The 25,515-nt window shown below is 40.1% G+C and overlaps 1 protein-coding gene across 6 annotated transcripts in view; it reads right to left on the reverse strand.

The window, feature by feature from the left end:
- Nucleotides 1–8,420: 8,420 nt before the first annotated feature.
- PSD3 (pleckstrin and Sec7 domain containing 3) overlaps nt 8,421–25,515 on the reverse strand; it is a 704,060-nt gene continuing 686,965 nt past the window's right edge. For all 6 annotated transcript variants that reach the window (XM_017961820.3, XM_021942810.2, XM_021942812.2 and 3 more), the window contains one exon: nt 8,421–17,435. In XM_017961820.3, coding sequence (XP_017817309.3) covers nt 17,220–17,435 — 216 coding nt within the window. In that variant the 3' untranslated portion in view covers nt 8,421–17,219. The remainder of the gene's footprint in view (nt 17,436–25,515) is intronic.

Here is a 25,515-nt window from a genome sequence, read left to right on the forward strand (position 1 = left end):
AGAGCAGCCACAGCTCTGGGGTCTGGGATGGGTAGAGACTTGGAGGGGTGGGTGGCAGTCCTGGTCCCCAGTGGCACAACAGTGTCTGATTTCTGTGGGAAGGTGAAGAGCAGCATCTCCCTCTCTGAGGAGTTCATGGCAGTGATGACTGTTGGTTACATCAGTGGCGGAAGCTTCTGCTATCCTCTGCAAAGCAGGCCACTGGGGGCTGTGAAAGAACCCACTGCATGACTGAATGATGGCCCTTCCCAATTTCTTTGTTCCTAGCCATCTCGATGTGCCACAGTTAGGCCGTCTCTCCACTCTCCAGTGATCCTTCAGCGGGGGTCTTTCTCCATTCATTGTTCCATTGTGTTGCTGGGCACATTCTCAATTGGATCCTTGAGCCCTCTGAAGGCTTTTATCATTGGTGGATAGCTGCTTAATTGTTGCCTTTTGTGAGGGGATGAAGGCTGGTATCTCCTACTATGTCACCTTGCTGACATCACCCTCCTAAGATGGTTAAGTTTATGGTATGTGAATTTCATCTCAATTTAACAAAGCAATTAAAGAATGTAAAAAGTCAGGTGTGGCAGTTCCAGGGAGGCTGAGGCATGAGGATCCCAGCTACTAGGGAGGCTGATGTGGGAGGATCACTTGAGGCCAGGAGTTGGAGACCAGCCTGAGCAACACAGCAAGACCCATCTCTAAAAAAAAAATTATTTATTTTTTCATTTACCAGTACCACTTGCCAATTTTTTTTTTAGTTTTTGTTTTTAATTTCTAAAAGAGATAGAAATAATCCAGTGAAACAGATCACATATAGAGAAAAACACAGTAAATACATAATGTCATACACATGCTAAAGATAACATTAGAAAATATTACAGATTTGAAGCCAAATACACCAGTCACATCAATGAGTATAAATGGAGTTGATTCATCTATTAAAAGTTTTCAAAAGTGCCTCACAAACCCAATTCTGTGATGCATACAAGAGACATACCTATAACAAAGTTATTTAGAAAGTTTAAAAATAAAGGTCTAGGCAAAGGTAACCCAGACAAATATGAACATTAAGGAAAAAAATGTTATTATTCCTATAGAAAACAGTAGCATTCAGGGGAAAACTATTAAACAATGAACAATGATAAAGTTCAAAGTTCAGAATGAAGATTTAATAGTTATCATTACCTATACACCAGTAAAATAGCAATCACCTTCATGAAGCAGAAACTATACTAATAATTGAGAGAAGCACACAAATAATAGGAGATTTGAATGTGCAACTCTCAGTCCAAGGCAGAATAAGCTAATGGAAAATACTTAAATATTTACAGACCTAAAAACCAAAACAAGCCTGCAATCTCTAAGGTAAAATCTATGGATATAGGTACAACTTTAAACCTTAATATTATAGAACATACCTTCTCTTCAGGAGCACACAGAACACTCATGATTATCCATACCGTGTTACAAAGGGACATCAAAAATCTATGAAATAGATATATGAAATAGATATAATATAAACAACCTTCTCTGATCACAACACATTCCAGTAACACATTAATACTGTGGAGGAGGAAAAGATAATTTTCTCTCTACTTTTAATAGTTCTTAGTTGTAATGGGTCCCTGTAACAAAAAAGAGATGAAGAGGAGAAGAGCACATTAATTAGCATGTATACTTCATGTAAACATGGGAATATGAAAGGAAAATAAATCTTGGGACCCCTAAATCACTAAGCCAAAGGGAAAAGTCAAGCTTGGAATTGTATCAGGCAAAACCTGCCTCCCATTTTATCCCTAAATAAGATAGCTACAAAGATAAGCTACATACCTCCCTCACAATTTGCCCACAAAGTAATTCCCCTAAAACAGATCTTTTGAATTGCATTTTGGCAATGTAAATTGATAGCTTATTTTCACAGGTGCAGGACAAAGGACAGAACTCAAAATCATCCCTCCGCTCACCTAAGACAAATGCATATCTGATTGCTTCCTCTACCCTATTGTTCATGGAAAAATGCAGATTCACTGAGGCAGTGTAAGGCATAACTGACTATTCTTCTACACTCCTCTCACATGTAAACTGTTTATTCAGAGAAAGGTTGATCAAAGACTCAAAAGAATGCAACTGTTTGTCTCTTATCTACCTAAACCGGAAGCCCCTGCTTCGAGTTGTCTTGCCTTTCGGGACCAAACCAATGTACATCTTACACATATTGATTGATGTCTCATATCTCTCTAAAATGTATAAACCCAAGCTCTGCCCCAACCTTGAACACATGTCATCAGGATCTCTTGAGGCTGTGTCATGGGTGCATCCTTAATCTTGGCAAATAAACTTTCTAAATTGATTAAGACCTGTCTCAGATACTTTTTGGGTTCACAGGAGATACCCAGAGAAATGAGTAAATCTCAAAGTGGTGGCTGTGTGTCTTAGTCTGTTCTCATGTTGCTAATAAAGACATACCTTAAACTGGGTAATTTCTAAAGCAAAGAGGTTTAATTGACTCACTCTTCCATATGTCTGGGGAGGCCTCAGGAAACTTACAATCATGGCTGAAGGGGAAGCAAACACATCCGTCTTCACATGGCGGCAGGAAAGAGAAGTGCTGGGTGAAGGGGGAAGCGCCTTATAAAATCATCAGATCTCGTGAGAACTCACTCACTATCACGAGAACAGCATGAAGAGAAACTTCTCCCATGATTCAATTACCTCCCGCCAGGTCCCTCCCATGACATGTGGGCATTATGGGATTACAATTCAAGATGAGACTTGAGTGGGGACACAAAGCCAAGTCATGTCACTGTGAATTCAGGTTTTACTATCTTAGTCTATTGAGCAAAAAAAAGAATGGAGTGGGAAAGGCCATTGTGGATAAGTGCCCAGGACAAGCTTGGCAAATGAGGGCAAGGTATATTATGCAGATCAAATCAATGCTTTCTCCATTGAGAAGACTCTCTAGTGATTCTCCTCTTCCTGGTACAGAGGGAGACACTCTTACAAATGAAGGTTTCCTTTGTACATGTAAATTTCCTCTACAAAACGGTAACTTCTAGCCTGTTTTTGGAGCTTTTCCTCTGTCTGCAGTTTCTCAAAATAATCAGCTCAAAATAATCATCATGCTAAAGAGGCTTATTTTGGGGTGGCATATTCTGGTCTCCTAGAGTCATATTTCGGGGTGGTATATTCTGGTCTCCCACAGTAACAAACATTTAACAAGGCCCTTCAAGTTAGAAATGAAAAATATCTCTAATAAACAAGCTTGGGTTAAAGCAGAAATGGAAACCTTAATTGCGATTTTCTTTTTCCAGTTAAAAGAATGAAAACATGATATAACCACTACATTTCACAGTTAAAATGCAGTTGACTCACCTATTAAAAGAAATAAATTTTTACAAAAAAAGTCAATAATATTTATTACTAAATTATATAATAAAATATTAAATACTTAATACATTATATAATAACCAATGTTTATTATAAAATACTTAATACATAATATTAAATGCCTGAAAATAAAAGTAAAGGAATTAAACTTCCAATTCAAAAAGCAAGAAAAAGAAAATCCTATATAAAGAAAGCATTAAAAAAAAATACAGGTTAAAACAGAAATTAACATGAAAACCTTTATCAAAATGCAAGTCCTTTCAGAAAAGCAGAGAAATATACAAACCAGCATCTAACTTAACTATGGAAAAACTGAAAAATCCACAAATACTCCAAATAAGAAATGTTGTGGGGAAACTAGTGTAGCGGCAGAAAGGTGTGATACCTTTCCTCGCTCATTGTAAAGGTCATGGCCAACATTCCTGTAACAAAAGACAGGTTAAAGGAAAAAAGCATAACAAATTTATGTAATTAAAATTTTAGGGGACGCAGGATACTTCAGAAACAAAGACCCAAAGGCCCAGAGAAAGCTGTCTATTTTTCCACTGTGGTTCAATGGAAGCTAGCAGTGTGATTGGACAGAACGGGTATTATCTAAGAACAGTAGACTGATGGGAAAACGCAGCACGCCCTGTTGGGATTCCTCTTTGACTCCCTGGGTAGCATTTCTTCCTCCTGGATGTAGGGCAAGACCCCTTCCGGAATGAGGGTCTTATGATCTACTGTCAGATAAGGTAGGTCAGAGAATTGCTTTATGGAAAGGTGGGGGAAGGGTAGAGACATATTTCTAGGATTTTGTGGCTTGCTTTGGGCAAGAGGGATTCTGGTTTCTATGACCCAACTTGGGGAAGAAGAATTCTGATTTCTATGGCTCAGTTTAGGGGAGAATGAGGGGAGAGAGCCAGGAGGGAAGGAGTTCAGAGAGACCTTGGTTCTGAGGCTGCTTCTAAGAGCCACACTTTGGCATATCACTTTCTGAGCCCCAATACTTATCCTTGAAACACAGGGTATTGAACAAAATCCATGAGAGCTTACTATGCACAACTTTATATAAAATAAATTTTAAAATGTAGATGGAGTATATAATTTCTTAGGAAAATACAATTAATCAAAATTGACCCTAGTAGACATGGACACACCATATTGGACCAATTTCCATAAAGGTAGAGGATGTTACTAAACATCAACTCTGTAAAGAACTACTGGACCCAGATAGTTCAAAGGGAGAGCTTTTCAAAGTCTAGATAATTCTAAATTTCTGAAATTCAGACTAGGAACTTCCAAGTTCTTCTTATGATGCAAGAATAACGCTAATGAATAAATACAAATAAAGAATCAAACCAATTGTACTCATGAATATTGATGCAAAATTAAAAAAAAATTAACGAAGAGAATCTAACAGCACATTTTAAAATAATGAATAATGACCAATTGGATTATTTTGTCCACCTATTAAACAAAATTATGGGAAGCCAGTGTTTGGCACTGAGCTCCTGCTCTAGGTCTCAACAAACCAAACCAAAATGGAGTCACTCATAATAAGTGCCACAGAATCAAACTGAAACTTGAAGGAATCAGGTAGATCCACAAACAGAGCTGTTTTTCCTGAAAATAGGAGATTCACAGCAACCAATGAGAGAGGGCCCAGTCAACCTCAGACAGGAAGTCTCTTTTGCTTCAACCCTGACATGAGAAATAACCTGAAGTAACCTGTTGGTAGCCAATCCACTTTTTCTGTTTCCTTGTTCTCACCTTCCAAAAACCAACTGTTCTGTCATGCCCAGTCGGGCACTCATTCTATAGAAAGAAATGCTGCCTGATTCTAAAATGGCAAACAAAAGCCAATTAGATTTTTAAACTACATTTGTTGTAATTATGTCTTTTGACATAGGTTTGACCTAGAAATAGAAAATGGTTAAAAATTAGAAAATTTGCCCATTTAAAGCACCATGTCAGTAAAGCTATAGGGAAAAAAATCACATAATTATCTCCACTGGTATATAAAAAACTTTAACAAAATGTAATACCCCTTGCTGATATAAACACTTTTTTTTTTTTTTGAGACAGAGTCTTGCTCTGTCACCCAGGCTGGAGCGCAGTGGCGCGATCTCGGTTCACTGCAAGCTCCGCCTCCCAGGTTCATGCCATTCTCCTGCCTCAGCCTCCCGAGTAGCTGGGACTACAGGCGCCCGCCACCTCGCCCGGCTAATTTTTTTGTATTTTTAGTAGAGACGGGGTTTCACCATGTTAACCAGGATGGTCTCGATCTCCTGACCTCGTGATCCGCCCATCTCGGCCTCCCAAAGTGCTGGGATTACAGGCATAAGCCACCGTGCCTGGCCGATATAAACACTTAATAGGAGTTGCAGAAATTAAATTTAACTGACTTGAATTTTAACTGTCACATGTGGTTAGTGGCTACCATACGAGACAATGATTTTCTAGAGGATCAAGATAATAACAAAAATAGAGAATATAAATGATAAATAATAATGTTTACCTCTATGTGCAAGCTAAGGGTTGGCAAAGCAGCCTTCTCCAAAATTCTTCTGTAAGTTCTAATAACTAATCTAGTTAAACCCTTTAGATTGCTATAGGACAGTTCTCATTTCCCTCCCACATAAGACTCATTTGGCATTGAAGCCCAGTCTTCCCTGGTTCTGCAGAGGTTAACCATTTCCAAGTCATACGTTTTCCATATTCCTCCTAATCGCTCCCATTTTGGGGGAGCCCTGGAGGCTGCTTTTGCCCATGCTCTGTTTTGTGTACGTGCCAAGTCTCACGCAATTTACTCAGGGTTAGTCTTGGTGTCAAGGGTACTGCGACTCACCTTCCTTGTTTTAGAAGCCATACATACATCAGTGTACACTGAGACGGCACCAGCGTTTTTGGCGGCTGCATCATCTGTTGACTTGCATCGAGCTTGCTGTGGATTTTAATTGGAGGCTTTCTTTCCCACTTGCTTGCTATTCTGTGTGACACAATGTCCTATCCTGACCTTGTATAATTGTTTTTTTGTAACTGAAGTGTAAGACATGACACCCTCGTGCATTGTGCATTAATTTGCCACATTTCTCTGCCTGATGAGATTTTTTTTTTCTCGAATCCTGATTCTGTCATTTAGTGTAATCATTTTCTCCCAGCTTTATGACATACCCATTTTTCATCAACTTGCCTTCTGTAGCTTCCATCAAGTTATTAATTAAAACGTTGAATGGATGGGGCCAAAAGGCAAGCTTTGCAGCAGGACAATAGAAATGCTCTTCCAAGTTGATACATATCCTTGAATTAGTTTCGTTCAAGTGGTTTCACACCCACCAACTCTACTAATGTCCAGATAATATTTCTGCATTTTGCCCAGACATATTTCATTAAAGACTTTGCCAAATCGCTTGTTATGGCTCAGATGTTTTGTCTCCTGCATTTTTCTAATCTACAGGTTAGTCTTATGCAATAGGGAATAGATGGAGTCTGAAATGGTTTCTTTTTGGGAACCCACACTGGCTTCCAATAATTGCTGCTGCCCTTCCAATTTACTCTAAAAATATGCCCAGAATTAATATCAGACTCACTAATCTACAGCATACTGAACTCACACTCTTCTCCACTAATATTAGAAAGATGTGTGCCTGTCTGCAGTATTTCCTATTGCTTATAATTTATCAATAAAAATGGACAGTGATTGAGCAGTCTTATTGATGAATCTCAGTTCTGTGGAATAGAATTGAACTAGAGATGAGACATTTAGAGTTGTTATATCCTTATACTATTTATTCCTTATTCAATTTAATTTGCTCTAGGTTTTAGTTTCCTCCTATGAGTTACTAAGTATCTCTATAGTCCCCCTGGTGCTAATGTTATTAACTGTGCAACACAGAGAATACAAGATACAAACTCCCGCACCTCCAGAGGACAGGCAGCTGACAAGGAGGGGTTCATATTTGAGTTTGTGATCTGAGAGACTGAAATAGATACTCTTTTACTAACTAAGATGAACCCTGAGGTTAAGGGAATAAAAGTTACCTGCGGTGGAGGATTCAGGGCTTGACTAGCATGGCCCTAAATTCCTATGGCTACAAGAAAAACCACATTCTTGATAAACTCCCTAACAGTAAGAGCTACAGACAAATTGACCCTTCCTAACTCTGAATTATTAATACAACCACTACAATGCTGATTGGAAAGAAGACTGGCCTTGCGAATATTCTTTCCTGGTAAGAAACTGCAGAGCTCAAACCAGTTTTAGCAGGTTATAGAGACTGTGCACAAACTTAGTATCCTATAGTTTACCTTTTAACATAAAGAGCTAAATTACACCTCATTTTCACGCTAACACCTTGCCCTAAAATGAACGTGGGGTGTATGCTATGCATATATTTACCTATTGCACATGCACTCGGCTCTCCACATACATATGGATAGCTTTTCCTCCAAACCCGCTGCTGTATGACTCTATTATGTAATACAGGCCCTGTGAGGGGTAAACACCAACCTTCCCTTGCCTCTTTGAAGACAGAGGACCTTCTGTACACATCAGAGACCGTCTCTCCCAGTTTGCAAACTGATATCGCCAATAAAGCTCTCCTTTCTACTATTCAGCCATCCTGGTGATCTTTAGGCACGTTTCACATTCCAAACAGGGAGCTGGAGTGAAAGCGAAGGGATGGTAAAGGATAGAGCTCTCCCAATTCCCACAATGCTTTGATTTCTTTGAGATTTACACCTCATAGCAATTTTGATCTCTGCCAGGCATCATGTTCATTTGTGTGGAAGAGGCTGTAACCAGTGACCTTGTTTCAAAAAGTCCAAATCCCCCAACGTAAGACATCCTTTCTAGTATTTAGAAGTGATTAGGATGGTGTTTTATTTTGCATTTTCCAAGTCAACAGATCTTACTTTTAACATTAGGTTTGATGAAAAGAGCACAAAGGTACACACTGCGCAGAAAAAAGCAGTGATTTGGAGATCAGCATTTGCATTTTAGGACAATAACTAGCTGCATGGTCTCTTTGCCTTGATGAGAAATAAATGGGAATGCAAATGGCTCTTGAAATTGCTTCAAAAAGTTTATTTCCTCCTCCCCTGCTCAAAGCCCCTTAATGAAGACAACAGATCTCTGAAGTATTCACACACAAATCTTGACAGAAATGCGCGCAGGTGAGTCGGCGTTAGTCTGATTTTCTCACCACTTTGTTCAACCACTCTGGCCACATCTTTCAACCTGGGGCTTGCGGTTGTCTTTCTACGGAGGCAGGCAGAGTGTGATCTTACTTGATTTTTAAAAGTATTATTACAGTTGCTTAAATAAGCAAATAAAAACATTCCCCCAAATGATTGAAATTTGTTGGATTTATTTCCTTCTAAAGTTTGTACATTTACATATATCATATACATATTTTAAATCCTTCACTATTTTGCATGATTTCTATTACATAAAAACCATTTAAATGCAATAAATTTTGTTGTTGTAAAACAACAAAATATCCCCAACTTATAAAAACACAGGAACAATTATATTCATAAACATTTACACAATAAATGTACTCTATATGTCACAGCTTCTATACATATCAGGTGACTCACTTGTCTACAAGGTTTAGGTTTACTTGAACAACAGTGAAATAGGGTAATATTTATATACAACTATTTTAATAAAAAATAAAGCAATTGTAAAATGTAAACTTAATTGTCAAAATATTCTTTAAACAGTTTAACAATATCCACACAAACTACTGTTCCATTCAAAAGAAGACCACCATAAATGCCACCGTTTTCTAGAAGATGGCATTTCCGGAATCTGGTAGGTGGTGATGAGGAACAGGTTTCCAGTACGTGTTATAGTACCACGAGCTTACCCAAATCTGCTAATGCTGACAGTTTGGCCATCGAAAAGGAGCAGGTTGCTATTTTGTCACTAATTACTTTCACAATTTGCAGGGGACATATGGCACCAGGACTGCAATAGAACTGAAATGATTGGTGGAGAAAACTTTGAAGGTAAAGAAATGTTCCACGATGCCAATTAGCTTGAGTCACAGTGAATATAACCCAGTTATTATAATAGGCTGGAAAAGTTAAAAGCTTCTTTTATATTAAAAGAGAAAAATTACCACCTTTCTGCCTGTCCTATGGTAATCGAGGCTGACAATGTAAATTCTCCGCTAGTGTACATTTCTGTTCTAGAAAGGGGTTCCTAAAACTTGAGATAGAAGAGACTGCAGGGAGGTGCTTAGGCCTTTACCTTACAGCTCTGACCTGGACTGAGCAAAGCTGCTAAGCTAGCACTTGAGTGTTCCTCCACCCTTCCCCCAGAAAGGAAACGTTAGCCATTTCTAGGAATCTGGGTGTGGAGGCAAAGATATCATCCATCCGTGGTTAGAACTCAGTGTGCCAGTTTATTTTTTGCAAAGGTAAAATATGTGGCATTAGCCTCACTCAGAGAATCTTTGTCATGACGTTTATTCACGTGCCACGCTCAGTGACTCATTCACTCTCGGAGTTGATACCTTGCCTCGGCACGGTCACGTTATCAGGACACCCGGATCCCTAAAGCAGGGGAAGCGGCATTTGGAACCCAGGCTGTCCTCGCTGCTCAGTAGAAGCCTGAGTGAAGTGGCGGCCGGGGGAGAGGCTCCTCTTTGCAGAGATGATGCGTTATCATCACCCTCTGCAGGGCTCTGGTATTCAGGGCTCAGAGCAGTGAGCTTCAGACCTGCAGAGCTGGGCTGGGACTCTTCTAGGAGTCTGAAGAGTCTGAAGACTTATTTATGTCGACTGATGGGAAAATAATTAAGTGAAACTCCAAAATTCTCTCCATTAACCAACATTTTCAGGAATTGAAGTTAGGGTGCTTATTTCTACAACACTGTTCCTAAGAGCTTAGCTCTCTGCCCTGCAAAGGGAAATGCATTTTAGTTCAGTTCCTTTCCATTTCCATCCTCACTGTTGTTGCTGATGGAAAAGTGCTCAACTGCTCAGCATGTTCAATTGGAGCTCTCTCAGCATGTTCAGTCAAGCCCAGAGGGGAGTGTGGACGAGGCACATCAGTGCTCCTATAGGAAGCGCCTCCTTGTTTCTTCACTTGTACTCCTCTCTCAAAGGAATGATCTGCAGAGCAAGCAGCTCTACCACCTTGGAAAATGATGCACACCAGCTTCTGGGACTTCACCCAGGCTATGGAGAGCTGCTGGAGAGCTGCTGCTTGTGAGTTACAAGAAAGCTTTCAATTTGGTGGTCCACAAGAAAGAATGTGATATGGATCCCCTCATGTATGTGTTAAAAATACAACACATCTCAAAGTCAGACACTAGAGCTCAAATTCCACCCTGGCCCTTGGAAAACATCTGTGATGCAGTTTCCATCCCCTTTGTTCATCACCTCTTTAGAATATTCTGGCTCTTTTCATCTTAAGGTCTTATGTTTGTATAACTTAAAACATTCACTGTGTGTGCATGTGTGCAAGCATGTGTACACATGTCAGAGGTCCCAGACATGTCAACTTTTCTCCTTATACACCTAAGGGGACAGTCATCTGGTTCTGAATCTCAGGAGTAGAGGACTAACCACATGCATGGTTACTCTAAATGGAAAGCAACCAGTTTACTGTCCCCTAAGCTTCCATTTGGTCTAATTACTCTTGTTCCTACAGTTTTACAAAAGTATCTTAACGGCATTAAAAATCAATATGCATATATACTCTCTCTAGAGTAGATATTATTATCCATGTCAAATGGTTACTTGGCTTTATAAACTCCATGGCTTTATGTTAAAGTCCAAACATTTCAAATGGTTAAGGCCCACAAATGAAACGTTTTGTTTCTCCTACTCCTTTTCTACATGATTTTTGAATCGAGCGGCTGTTTCTGCAGATCACAATAATTCTTAGAAGGAAATACTCTCGCAAAACTAAGACCTTGCCAATCATTCACAGAGCCAGTCCACTGCACGTCAAGAACCAACTAGGAAAAATGATATATTTGCAAAAATAGTTTGAGACTATAGAGTTAATTAAAAAAAAAAAAAAACAAAACACCTCAAGTGTAACTACCAACACATTGCTGCAGCCTAGAGCTGAAGTGAGTTTCCCATCGCACAATTCAAACTCTCTGAATCAGCTGCAAAGACGCGAGGCAGTGTGTTTAAACAAAAGACACTGCCCCCAGCCGCTCACTCAAACACACTCAGTCACTGCTTTAAATATACCAAACATGCTAGTTAATAAAAGTTTAGTCTCTAGTTATCTATTTACACTCTATAATATAAGCAGTAAGCTCAAACAACTAAGGCCAGTGGCTCTTCTTTGGGGAGAGGCAGGAAAAAGAGACCTAAGTATAAAAATATTTAAAACAAAGTTTAAACCTGGTCCTGAAATTCTTTTACCTGTGACACTAGATGCTAATTTGTGCAACTGCAAACCTAGGATCCAGTACCCAATCCTGGGATGCCCTGATATACTTTAGTGCTTGTGATATTTCTTCCAAGTCAAGCGAGTACGGATGCGGCACCACGAGAGTGGTTTGATCTCCCGTAAAATATACACAAATACATAAATGATATGGTGGGTACTTAATTCTTCTGAAAGCTATATTTTTTATGGACTAATTACAACAACAATAAAGAACGTGTGCTTTAAAGCATCACATTTTGTAATAAGCCCAAATTTGTCAGTTTGACTTTAAGTGCTCTTAATACTAAAGTTACTAAGACTGCACAGGCTGCCATTTTTTTTTTTTTTCTTTTCTTTCTGTATTTCCCAAATTACAGGGAGCTATGCCCTTGGTATTGCACACAGTACACTGCAAAAGATTCACAAGGTTAGTTCAAAGTCATTTTTGCCCTGGTGATTCAAAGCTCAAAGACAGAATTTTCTAGCATAAAGTCTTATTAAAAATTTTAATCAAAATATTATTTGAATTTAAGTTTAATAAAACAATACCACTATATATACTCTCAACAACTTCATTACATAATCAGTCCTATGAGGTTGTACTTGCTTTTCATATCACACTGATTAAGGACAAAAATAATTTTGATGTACATGTACCATATACTGATACGCAATCTACACACTAATGCATTTACATACATACAACTATAAATACCCACAAATACAACAATGGCAGGTGACAGCATTTTCTTTGATGACTGACATACTATCTGTAAGAATATTCTCCAAAAGCCTGCAATACTACAGATACACACATAAATTACAAAGGATGAACCGAAGAGACTTAAGAAAACCTACTGTATATACAATTACGTAACTTGCAAAATTTTCCTGCTGTTGCATTCAAGTCAAACTGTCATGCAGATTCAAGTATTTAATGACATTCTCTCTATGAAGACATTCTCTCTGCATGCAATGGGCCAATTATTGTCATCAGCAGAAGGCTGCCCACATTGGTTCTGGATACTGTAGGTACAAAAGGAGAATGCCTTTGGATTTCAGTCCTTCCTTTATGGGTGAGAGATGGAAAAGGAATCTGAGAGAAAAATCAGTGACAAAGCACCTCTCTATTGCTATCAATAGTCTATCACGGGGCTATTCTGTGATGATTTGATCATGTAAGATGCTATCAGACTGGTGGAAAGAAATTTGCTGACCTGTGGCAGAGCAGTGGCATGGCCTGGGAGAAAAGATGGCCAGAAAGCTGTGGAGAAAGGTAGGAGGCCCAGAGGCACATGTGCCTGCAAGGCTGACTTCCCATTTTCTGTCAGAGTAACTTACATGCTTTGAGACAAAAGCCAGATACTATTTAAACTCCAGCTTGGACAATGACTCATAAACTAGACTTTAGGTTTAACGACTCTTAGGATGCCACCTTTGGTTCTTTGTTTTACAGTGTTAATTTTACAACTGGAAAAAATTCTGTCATTTGAAAAGTGAAGGGATGACTCACTGCTGAAATTAAGAGATGTGGCTCCCAACCTGCTGAAAACTTGACGAAGTCCACAGGAGTTAAATTACAGAGATTCAAACCTGCAAAGCTAAACTTCCTGTGGATTCAGGATGCAACAAGCTTAACGGATGACTACAAGGAAAAATGCCAAAGGAACTCAAATTCAAGAACGATTAACAAAACCCAAGAAGGTTTTGATAGTAAGACAATGGAGAAACTTCTTTAAAGTCAATTTTCTTCCAACTGTCAATGATTAGTTAAAAAGAGAAGAGTGCAGCTCATGACAAGCAGTCTCTGCCTTTCATCCTTCCCAGATCTTTACACGATAGAGGGAGCAACAGGCAAAGGACAGTAGAAAACTCAGTGTAACTTTGTGTTTAGGCAATAAGAGGCCTCTTCCCCTGCTGGTTGCATAAATTCTTCCACAATCTCAGAATTTCTGTAGCTTGGCCACAGGGTGAAATACAAACCTATGTTAGCATTGGAAAGCCAGCCAGATTTTCCTCTTACAGAGTTAATTCCTCACACCACTTCTGCCTAGGGATCAGTCCTCATTTGCTAGATTAGGATAACAGTTGGAGAAGCATAGAGGGTCTTGGGTTTGGCACAAGACCACTGCACCAAAAAATGCTTTCTATCCTCTACATCTAAGAGCAATAAAAAGGTTACACATAATCCAGGGAGTACATTTCCATCAGAGGACTCTCTCCCAACATGGTTTTACTGAGATTAATTAAAATTCACAAAAGTATTGCTCAGTTTAATTAGACACTGCTGAGAGTTAGCAAAATGACGTTTCAAAAAAGTGCACTTCAGAAATGCCTATGGGCTGGCGATAAAGTGAGGACTCTGCATCCTAGTAATTAAGTTTTGATTGCTAAAGAGGAATCCCAGACACCTCCCTGTAAAAGCCAGCATGTGAGGTGGGGACAACCTTTAAAATACAGATTTTATACATGGGCCACCTGTATGGTCAATTTTGCAACAAGACTATGACCAAGGTATTCTGATGGCTATCAAGATTTTCTATACTAGAAATCAATATGAACTATATTGATGTGAAGGAGAATGATTTATCATATGGAAGGAAGTCCCAAGGCTCCTGGGTGCTGAGGTGGGGGACGGAGGTGGGTGGGGGACGGAGGTGGGTGGGGGACAGAGTTGGGTGGGGGACAGAGGTGGGTGGCGTACCTTCAGAAGAAAGGGAAGGGGTCCTCCCTTGTACCATGAATTGGGCAACAGGCTTGGAGCAGCTATGAAAGGAAACATCCTCAATTTCTTCTGGCTAGATACCACAGAAAAGAAATTATCCCAAAAGAAAATGTGGTTGGCTATGGGCCAGACTCTCAGAATCTAAGCAAATCAGTGACTGTTTCCTCCCATAGCATAAACTCTTGGCCTCCTTCATGCACTCATGACTGCAACCTTCCAGAAGCCTCAGGGAAGAGGGTTCTCAGCCCATGCGCTAAAGATGGACAGCATCATGCTATGGCAGTCTGAGACCCTGGCTCACAAAAGAACCTTTAAAGTTGTTTTTAAAGATATACTATGCAAACATGGTATACTGAAGCTTCAAAAGAGCCCTTTGTATCCAATGATCTATGAGCCTATCCAGCAGTCCCTGGAGTTAATATTAGTGAGTCATATGACACGGACAGTGCTATAGTGATGCTGATGCTAGCCGAGTATTTCAACACTCCAAATGTCAGAAATACTGTAGCAAGGTACCATTCAATGTATATTAAATAAGTAAAATACATACAGACATTCTATATACATAGACACAGACTGTGGGCAAACACGTTCAAGCCACTCAGGGAAGTTCCTTTTTCTTTAGTTACTGAAGCTCGTAGATGACATGGTCTAGGTACCTCTCTCCCCTCTGCTTAGTGTAAATATTTAGGCAGAAAACAAATACCCTGATAATTTAGATTATCAGGTAGAAAGATAGACAACTTGCTTGTGGACATGTTGCATTCAGTGAGAATGCTACAAAAGTCAATCTGATACATGGGCCATATTGGTAACTATCCTGTTTGTTTTGCAGTTCTGAAACATAAACTTACTTACTGCCTTTACCCAAACAAGGCAGAGAGTTAAAAGTGAGTTTTTTTTTTTTTTTTTTTTAAAAGGTGTGGCAAAATACTTATTACAAAGAAAGCAACTGCAACCCTAGAGAGGGGTAACCCTTCTCTGGGCAACAGCAAGTATGGACATTTAGAGAGGGGAAGGAAGTAAACATTAAATAAATAATTCTGTAAATAAATGCTAGTATATCATAACAACATACCACTTAGACACTACCATGGTTTTACAGTAGGTTTTCTCTAATTCACTGGAACCATGCTATTCACTTAGAGCAGCTGATTCTTTGGTCATAGTACCTTCAACAAATAAACTGCAGAACTACAGAACACTTCTAAGGGAGGTAAAAGAATCATCAGAGTGATTCTATTAGTTCTGCAGTTGTGCCACTTGTGGAGATTATAACTTTAGGGACTAGAGTTTCAAGGTGAGGAAATCACAAAGTTCTAGGTCTCAGTGGGCTAAACTTTCATTCCTTTCTCTTCCTCTACAGGAGAATATTCTGTTTATCACCCTGAATATCAAAGGGACTGTAAGTGGAACAAGCTCATGACTGCAAAGTTAATAGAACCATTTTGAGTAGACAGAAAGAAAGGACTGAAAATAGATAAAGTATTTTTAGGAGAAAGTTGAGTAGTAGCAGAGTGAAGTGGCTATCAAGGAGACTGAGACAAAAATAAACAAAGTCACTTTGCACCTGCAACCAGCGGATCCCTCAGTTTTCCAACCACAATTCATTCCGACTATTACTTTCACACATATTTTAAAGAACCAATATCCATTGTGGACAACTGCAGCTACTTTTTCCTCCCTTATTTTGTCTTGACTTAAGGACAGAACAAAAGCGGTTTCATTTTAGCATTATTTTGTTAGGAAGGAAGACCCCAACATCATGACCAGGACACAACCCCATGCCCACACATGCACACACACGCACGCACACACACATATGTAGAGTAAGAAAGAATCTATTCCTGTATGGAAGGATATCAGCGATAGAGATGATGGATTTCTAGTCTAGACCCTGTGGGAGTGAGGTAACAATTTCCTGCAGACTGCGCACATGCCCACTGCTGCAGCTCCTCAAGGGCCGATTACTGCCCCCGTCCTTTAGCAAACAAAATCAACTGGGTATCAATCTTTCCTCAACCTTCAAACGCAAAATGACTCCACTTCCTCTTTCCCTTGCTTGGCTGAAATGGAATCAGCACTTCAAGCAAGCTAATGTGCTTCCCTACGTTCTCAATCCTATGATCTTCACGCTCCTTCTCCCTGCTTCCAGCAGGGTCCGATCTCAACAGGAAGTGCTAAGCTGCACACGCAGCTGCCTCATATTGGAGCATCTAGATTCCCAGCACTGCGATTCTTACTGGAGCATCTGTGAGTGCTCAATTCTACCTCTGTGACTGGGCAAGATTTCACATATAAAGGCGTATATTAACTCCAGCTAGAATTTACTAAAACTACAGTTTGTCCAGTTAAGCGTTTCACAATGGATTAAATTCTTTAACCTTAAAAAAAGTTTAACAGTTGATTTGAGAATACATAAAACAACTGAGCAGACTGCAAACAAGAGAAAACCAAAAGAGAAGGGATACATAATTCATTCTGAAATCACGATCCCCTCCTCCTCACAGAAAAGGTGCATTAGCTATCAAGTTGCAAAAATCATCAAAGCAAAAGAAATCAAGAGCAAAGACAATCTGTACAGAAACTAACGAAAATGTACAATAGAAAAAATTACTAATGCACCATTTTGTCACAGACTTTTTTTTTTTAAATATATTCACGGATTACCAGAAAGATCTTGAAAAACCCTATTTTGCTCCATGACCAGCACTTCCTGGCCGCAGACGGACTCTAAGTAACTTTTTGCTTAATGCTTGGTGTTTCAGGTCGGTGATCCTTCCTCTCTGACACGTTACGCTTGACCTTGGCAGTGATCGGAGACGTATCCGGGTTCAGCGAAGGACTCGAGTGCGACTTCTTCAGTCCTGCAGCCTCGCTTTCATCGTTACTCAGGAGCTCTTTGCCTCCTTCCTTGAGAATGCTGACATACATTTCATAGCGGGTTTTCTGAAGGCAAAGCCAGAGAACAACGGCAGTCAGAAAACTATTCAAAATGCACGTGTGCAGCACACCTAGTGCATTACCCACCTGGAGAATGTGAATGGCTGTTGAAGACTTCGCTTCATTTCCCAAACTGACAAATTACTTGGGCACTTACTGGGCACATGGGAAGCAACTACAGAGACTGACTGACTGATTCAATTATCTAGATAAGAAATTAACTTAGAATTTTAGTTCTCATTTGCTCTGGATTCTGAGGGAATGTCAACTTGGAGTTACTGGCTACCAGATGGAACACCAGGAATCTAGAACACTCAGGCATGAGAAGGGTCTAAGTTGGAGGAGCTGTCGCCTCTGGTTTTCGGCAGCTACATGGCTCTTGTGGCTCTGTACTAAAGTCACCTAAGCCTTCCCAGGTAATCCAGGCCTCATATGAAACTGGCTTGGATATGGTTGTTTCCTCTTTTTCTGACTCCCCGTAACCCTAGAAAGGCTCATCTTGAGGGATCACTCCATGGCGAGCGACTCTCCTGTACAGTCCCCGATGAGACCATACCACTTTCTAGAAGCTGCTCTGGGTTTCCCTCTATTGCTTTTCTGCAAGGATTACCCACTTCTCTGGTTACTATGAACAGTTGCTGCTATGAACAGTATGAAGTTTGCAGAATTTCAAGTTATCTTCTGATGCTTTTCTCACTCAACAATATTTATCATCAGCTATATACTGAGTACCTACTAGGTTTCAAAAAATTCCTTGATTCCTCTGTCTCTTGAATTTCTAAGATTTTTTTTCTTTTTCCATAGCTCTGGCACTTTTTTTTTTTTTCTAGTTTCTATCCCAATCAATATATAGAACTATCATATATGTTGCAACTTATAGACAGGTCTTAGATTCTTAATTTGATATATTCTGGTCAAAATAAGTATTCCACCATCCTGCCTCAACACATGAAGAATTTATAGAAAGTTTCAAGTGTTTTATTTCTAAACCAAAGAACATGTCAGTTATAAATTGTCCCAACAAAGGCAGGCAAATTCTGTTTTGACTATACATCCATCTTAGGGATTTTTCTAGTCAAATTGGGTTTTGTATGTGTCAGTTTTAAGTTAGTAATTTAGAAGTGCTACCTTTCCAAGCTGTTTGGTTTAACAATGGGAAAAAGCTGCTAGACATTCAGTATGTTCTGGGGTTGGCCAGTATTCAAGTGGGGTGTGAGCGTTGGTTGCCGATGACATTTATTGAGTGCCAACATGCTAAGAACAGGTCATTCACACAATATTCATACACTGATAACTTACCATCCCTGCTTTACAGTTAAGGCAACAAAGGCAAAGAGAAGTTCAAAGTCAAAGGAAGAAATGAAACTGGGATTTGAACCAAGGCAATCTGAGTTCAAAACCCATGGCTGTTAAGCTTCATTGATATGAAAATACAGATTATATGTATACAGATTTTAGGATAAGTACTCTGACAGACACTGTTGGTTGGCCAAAGGCCATTCTCAACTCCCTCTACTCTTACATGCCTTTCACTACAAAGACTAATAAAACCAGAGATACTTACTTTTCCAGTTTCTCTTGTAGCTAAGTTGGGCCATGTGATATTGTGGTCAGTAAGAGGTAAGGAAGAGTCTTTTGGGGGGCTTCTGGGAAAGTGATTTTGCTTTCTGATAAAAGGGACAAACTTTAAGGAGAAGTCACTGGGGTTAGCCTCTCATTCTTTTTTTTTTGAGATGGAGTCTCATTCTGTCGTCCAGGCTGGAGTGCAGTGACGTGACCTCAGCTCACTGCAATCTCCGCCTCCCGGGTTCTAGCAATTCTCCTGCCTCAGCCTCCCAAGTAGCTGGGATTACAGGCACCCACCACCACGCCCAAGGACAGGGTTTCACCATGTTGGCCAGGCTGGCCTCGAACTCCTGACCTCAGGTGATTCACCCGCCTTGGCCTCCCAAAGTGCTGGGATTACAGGCGTGAGCCACCACACCTGGCCTAGCCTCTTATTTTTATTCCCTCCTTAACACAAATCCTAAAGCTGCTGCCCCATGACTTGGGCAGTAGATATGAGGAACTAGGACAACATGCTACGCCTGAGGAAAAATGGAAAGACGGAGACAGCCATGTTGACATGATGAGCTGGATCCAACCCTAAGGCTACTCCCTCTGGAATCATGTTAAGTATGAATAATAAATATCCTGTGGGTTAAACCACTGTTTATCAAGTATTGTTATTTGCAGTTTAAAGCATTACTAAATACACATTCTAATTCCAATGAAGAAGTAACAAAATAAAGAATAACATGCTAAGCATTGTCTCGGAAGGCTACATGATGGCTTCATCCGGGCATTTGCTAGCAAAAAATGTCATCAGTATCACACATCAGTACATGCACTGTGAAATGAGAGGACTGAACAAGATAATATTCACAGGACATAAATATTCTAAACTCCTTTTCATTTTATGAATTTATTAATTAATCTACTCCTAAACTGCCTGGTGGCAAGATTAAAATACAGAAAAGAACTACTCCCAATAGAAACAAAGTTTAATAACATAGTCTGAAGGTAGTATAAAAATAGATTTAGGAAACCAGTGTAAGGCATACAATTTCATGAAGCTGGAGCATTTACACAATGAAAAGAGAACGAAGAGAAAATTTTTAGATCACTTGAAACGGGACAAAAGGAGAGAAGGTGATAGGGACAGTTTCCCACTAGTCTTTGAAGCAACTGATACTACTGGGAAAATCCACCTGAAAAATACATGAAGGAAAGCCACCTCATCCACTCATTTTACAGCTCCAGCTGCAAAGCTATTGTTTAAAATAAATTACATCGGTGTGTCAATCAACAAACAAAAGGCACAGCAAAGGTGTGGCAGTGCATGAGTCATCAGACCAGAAGAAAAGACAAAGCAGAGAAAAGGGGGTAAAGGGAGCCAGAAGACAAAGCCTGCCCTGTTGTTAAGGAAGCCTTCGAGGGTTGATGGGTTTGCAAATACTGTATTCCATTTCTAACTTAAAACAGGCTTATAGGGGCAGAGGTTACAAAAAACCCAGTAATGTAGCTTTGCATTTTACCAGTCTCTGAGTCTACATTTTACTGAACCAAACCAAATATTCCTCTTCAAAACATTTTAGGAAAACATAACTTTAATCTCAGGACTATTCAGCAGGTATTAGTTTTAGCCAAGTCTCTAGAGGATTACAGACTCAGCCACGTAAGTAAATGCCATCCAGAGGATTTGAGGACAAAATAAAATTGTCTCAGAGTAAAGAAAAATAACTCTGAATGATGCTCTGGAGAGCAGCGGCAAGAAACATAACTTAAAGTTTCTCTCTTCATTGATTTCTCCTTGTATTCTCTTTCTGGGCAGTAGGAAGGTCATACTTCTTAATTATGCAACAACATCATCGGGAGGGTTTACTTCCTTTCTTCCTTTCAGAGAAGATGTGATTTGCATCTTTTTTCCTAAGACCAACAGTGAAATTTAAGTTTTAAATGAAAGCTGGTGTGTAGAAAAAGTAAAGCAGCAGCAAGAAGTTTATTAGTAAATTACTTTTTTTTTTTTTTTTGAGACGGAGTCTTGCTCTATCTCCAGGCTGGAGTGCAGTGGCGCGATCTCGGCTCACCGCAACCTCTATCTACCGGGTTCAAGCGATTCCCCTGCCTCAGCCTCCCGAGAAACTGGGACTACAGGCGCGCACCACCGAGCCCGACTAATTTTTTGTACTTTAGTAGAGACGGGATTTCACCACGCTGGCCAGGATGGTCTCAATCTCCTGACCTCGTAATCTGCCTGCCTCGGCCTCCCAAACTGCTGGGATTACAGGCGTGAGGCACCGCGCCCAGCCAGTAAATTACTTTTTAAAGGTTTGACGCACCAGCTCAGAGACTGAAAACGACCATCAGTGTTCAAGTGGTCAACTTGGACCCAAGAAGCTCATCAATCATATTGTGGCAGACAGTGTGTCCTGCTTCCTGAACAGCCTCTTCTTTCGTGCTAACGGAACTTTGATCTTTATTAAGAATGCCAACGTGCCCAGCCCCATGAGAGGAATTATAGTTTAAAGCAGGCGTGACCCTGTCTCTGTTAGTTTCCGTTGCTGCCCTGTGTTACAGATTTGGCCCCTGACGTGTAAATAGAAGTCTGCTAGGACAGTTTATGAAAGCAGCTTCTTTTGCTATTCTGATAGAAGGTGGTATGCAATAAGGTATTTTAAAATTAAGGTACATACATTTTTTTTAAAAAACATAAACATACTGTTTACTTAATGGATGACTGTACGCTTAAACATAACTTGTATATACACTGGGAAACAAATCTCGGTGACTTGCTTGTGATATTCGCTTTACTGCAGTACTCTGGAACTGAACCTGCAGTATCTCAGATATGCCTGTCTCTGTAACCACTTTCAGGTTCTAGGAAATGATTAGATAGTACTTAAGAAGAAAGCTTAGGGATAATTCTTAAGTGGTGAAGAAGGAAATTCGACAATAAAAGCTTTGCTCCTTCACTCTTTCTTTTCTCTAATGCCTCATATCCTTTCGGTCAGCAAGTTTTGTCCATCTGTCTTCAGAACTGCACCATTTCTCACCGCCTCTCCCATTTCCAGTCTGGACCGAGCTCATCACCTTGTGCCTGCGTTCCTCCCACAGCCACCTGACTGCTCTCCCTGTTCCCTCCCTGCCCTCCACGTGCACTCCTCTCAAAACACACTGTCCTGCTGAAACGCAAGACAGAGTGTGTCAGCTCTGCCCAAAATACTCCAATGGCTTCTCATCCTTAAAATCCTTCTAAACCAGGAATCCTTAAAATGGCCTAGAAAACCCATGTGCCACCCCCTTCCCCTGGCCCAGTCTCTCAGTTCTGTCCCTGGGCTTGGATCTGCCTCCACGGCACACACTCCTATTCAAGGACCTATGGAACTTGCTTTTCTCTGTCCAAAAAGCTCTTCTTCCGGAAGCCCACAGGACTTCCTCCCTCCCCTCCTTCACCTCTTTCAGGTGTTCACTCTAACATCACCGTGACACTGAGGCCTTTCCTGGCAAAATCTAAATCAAAATCTAAAACTGGAACACCTACTCTCACTGCTTTACTTTTTCCTTAGCACTTCTCCCCATCTGACAGCCTTATATTTTACTTGAAAAAAAAAAAAAAAACCTTTGATTTCCTCCTTTGCCCCCCAGTACTAGATACCATCACATGAGGGCAAGGACTTTGCGTTTGTTTACTAATATATCCCCAGGGCTGAGAACACACAGTGGACAAAGAATAAGCATCACTGACTGCATGAACAGAAAGAGGAGGAACACATTATTCCATATACGGTAGAAAATATATTTTGAACTCGTAATATGGTAAATCCAGAAAAAGAAAAACAACATGGATATATATGTTGATAGTAGAAGCCTGATGTATTCCTTATTCAGGATCCTCTGGGAACACACCTTTATCTTCAGTATCCCACTGTTCCAATGATGTTTTTCACAAAAATGCTAAGGTCTGACCCTGTCAGTATTGAAGCTCGTAAGGCACCACATGGCAAAGGCTTGTCCACTTCTGCTTCACATCCTCTTGACCTCTGTTGTCAAGATACCACACATGGCAGATCCTCAACAGCGCACTGAGGTACAGCCTGTCTTTCTTAGGACTGGGGCTTTTTCTCTGTCTTTAAAGAGAAACTTAGGTTATACTACACTTTTGAGGTCCCTAAAACACAGACCCATTTTCTGAGAATCTTTTTTTTGTTTTGTTTTGTTTTGAGATGGAGTTTCACCGTTGTCGCCCAGGCTGGAGTGTAGTGGGGCGATCTCGGCTCACTGCAACCTCTGCCTCCTGGGTTCAAGCCATTCTCCTGCCTCAGCCTCCCAAGTAGCTGGGATTACAGGCATGCGTCACCATGCCTGGCTAATTTTGTATTTTTATTGGAGACAGGGTTTCTCCATGTTAGTCAGGCTGGTCTCAAACTCCTGATCTCAGGTGATCTGCCTGCCTCGGCCTCCCAAAGTGCTGGGATTACAGGCGTAAGCCACCTTGCCCAGCCCTGAGAATCTCTTATGTAGTAATACATGAAGAATAGTTTTTATTGCCCACTTTGAGCTTCACAATAAAGTGAGAAACTGGACCACTATACGTAGTCTCCAATGATTCCTCATTTGGATAATTAATAGGTCTCACTACAATTCATTACAACATGAAGCCTCTACATTTGTCTTCTAAAAGCATACATTAAAAACATAAGGATTTGTGAAGGATTATTTATATCTGGAATCTACTTGCCTGATCATTCTCACATGAAACTGACATGTAATGTATCAGGAGCTCATTTACCTTTTCGATACAGAATTCCATACTAACCTAAGATTCTAAGTTCCAGGGTCAGAGGATATTAGCCTCATCAATATGAATTCAGGAGGGAATCTGCTGTTAGTACTAAACAAATAATAACAATATTCAAGTACTATATCTTCACTTTGATAATTTTTTATAGACAGATGGTAGAAAAGGGAAGCTGAAACAGCAAAAAGATGCTTTAACTAATATAATTTCAGGCCACAAAGTAATCACTACACAAAAGTTAACATAGTTCCAGATATGGCACATTCAAAATGAGATGGGATGTGTAACAATGAGTCCATGGAAAGCATGGTGGCCGTAAAAAGAAGAGTCTTGCAGTCAGGTAGCCTGCTGTTGACAATGCCTCTAACTAGTAAGAGTCGCCTTAATTCATTCTCCCAAATTGTTGTTCAGTCTTCGTAATGTAGCCCTTTCAGGTATGTGTCTTTCATTTACCAGGGCAGACAGTTGCAAAGAAATAGTGTGCCTCAGGGACAGTTTTGCTACCTTTGGTTATGTTATTAAAGATTTTATCTTCGTCTCTGCAGATTCACTCTCAGGTCAATTCTAAATAATCTCAGAGTTGCACACTCAGCTTCCTTCCTCAGGAGTGCTCCAACAGGGTAAACACAGTTCCAGCAGTCTAAGCATAATATAATTCCACTATCACAAAAACAACTTGGGATGGGATTTTACCAAATACAACTGCAACGGCAAATCTTTGCTGACAAGCATCTATGTACTGTTTTCCTGGACCTGGCCCATTCAGTGGGCTCTCTGTCTTAATTACAATTTGCTGTTTTCATAAAGCCTTTTGTGACCACTAAGAGCCAAAAGCAACTCAAGTGTTTAATGGCGTCTTTGTCTACTAAAGTAAAATTCTTTCTTCGGTGTGTGACCCCTCCTTATTACAATTTTTTTTTTGTATTTATTAAGCTGATCTTCAATTATCTGTAAAAGTACTTCCCAAATATGGCCAGGTGCGGTGGCTCACACCTGTAATCCCAGCACTTTGTGAGGCTGAGGCGGGCAGATCACGAGGTCAGGAGATCAAGACCATCCTGGCTAACACAGTGAAACTCTGTCTCCACTAAAGGAAAATACAAAAAAATTAGCTGGGAGTGGCGACCGGCACATGTAGCCCGGCAGGAGAATGGCCTGAACCCAGGAGGCGGAGCTTGCAGTGAGCCAAGATTGTGCCACTGCACTCCAGCCTGGGTGACAGAGCGAGACTCTGTCCCCGCGGAAAAAAAAAAAAAAAAAAAAAAAAAAAAATTAAATAAATAAATAAATACTTTCCAAATATGTAGAGAAAAAAATCCCTTTTCACTAGCATCAATGCCTACCAGGGGTAAATAAAAATTGATGTGTCTAAGACCATGTAAGCTGCTACTTGGGGTGAATGTTAATTGCGTTTTGAAAAAAATTACAACTATTGATATTCTTTGAAAAGTAGTTTAATCATATCCACACACATATTTACATGGATCTCACTGAATAGTTTCTCTCCAGAGCCCTGCATACCATTTTATATCCCATTTAATAGAAAAATGTCTTCTTTTGACCTCTGATACATGAATACAATAGTAACCACCTGAATGAAAATACAACTGGGCTGCAATTTTAACTTACTGCTCCTATTTGCATTCAGACCTCACTGCTCTAGCAATCAAATCCTGAATACATTTCCTCCTGACATTTCATTTTCTCATGCAGACAGGGCAAAAGGTCATCTTAAGACAAAATGAG

Source organism: Papio anubis, chromosome 8 (assembly GCF_008728515.1).
Source record: "Papio anubis isolate 15944 chromosome 8, Panubis1.0, whole genome shotgun sequence".
Taxonomy (NCBI): Eukaryota; Metazoa; Chordata; class Mammalia; order Primates; family Cercopithecidae; genus Papio; species Papio anubis.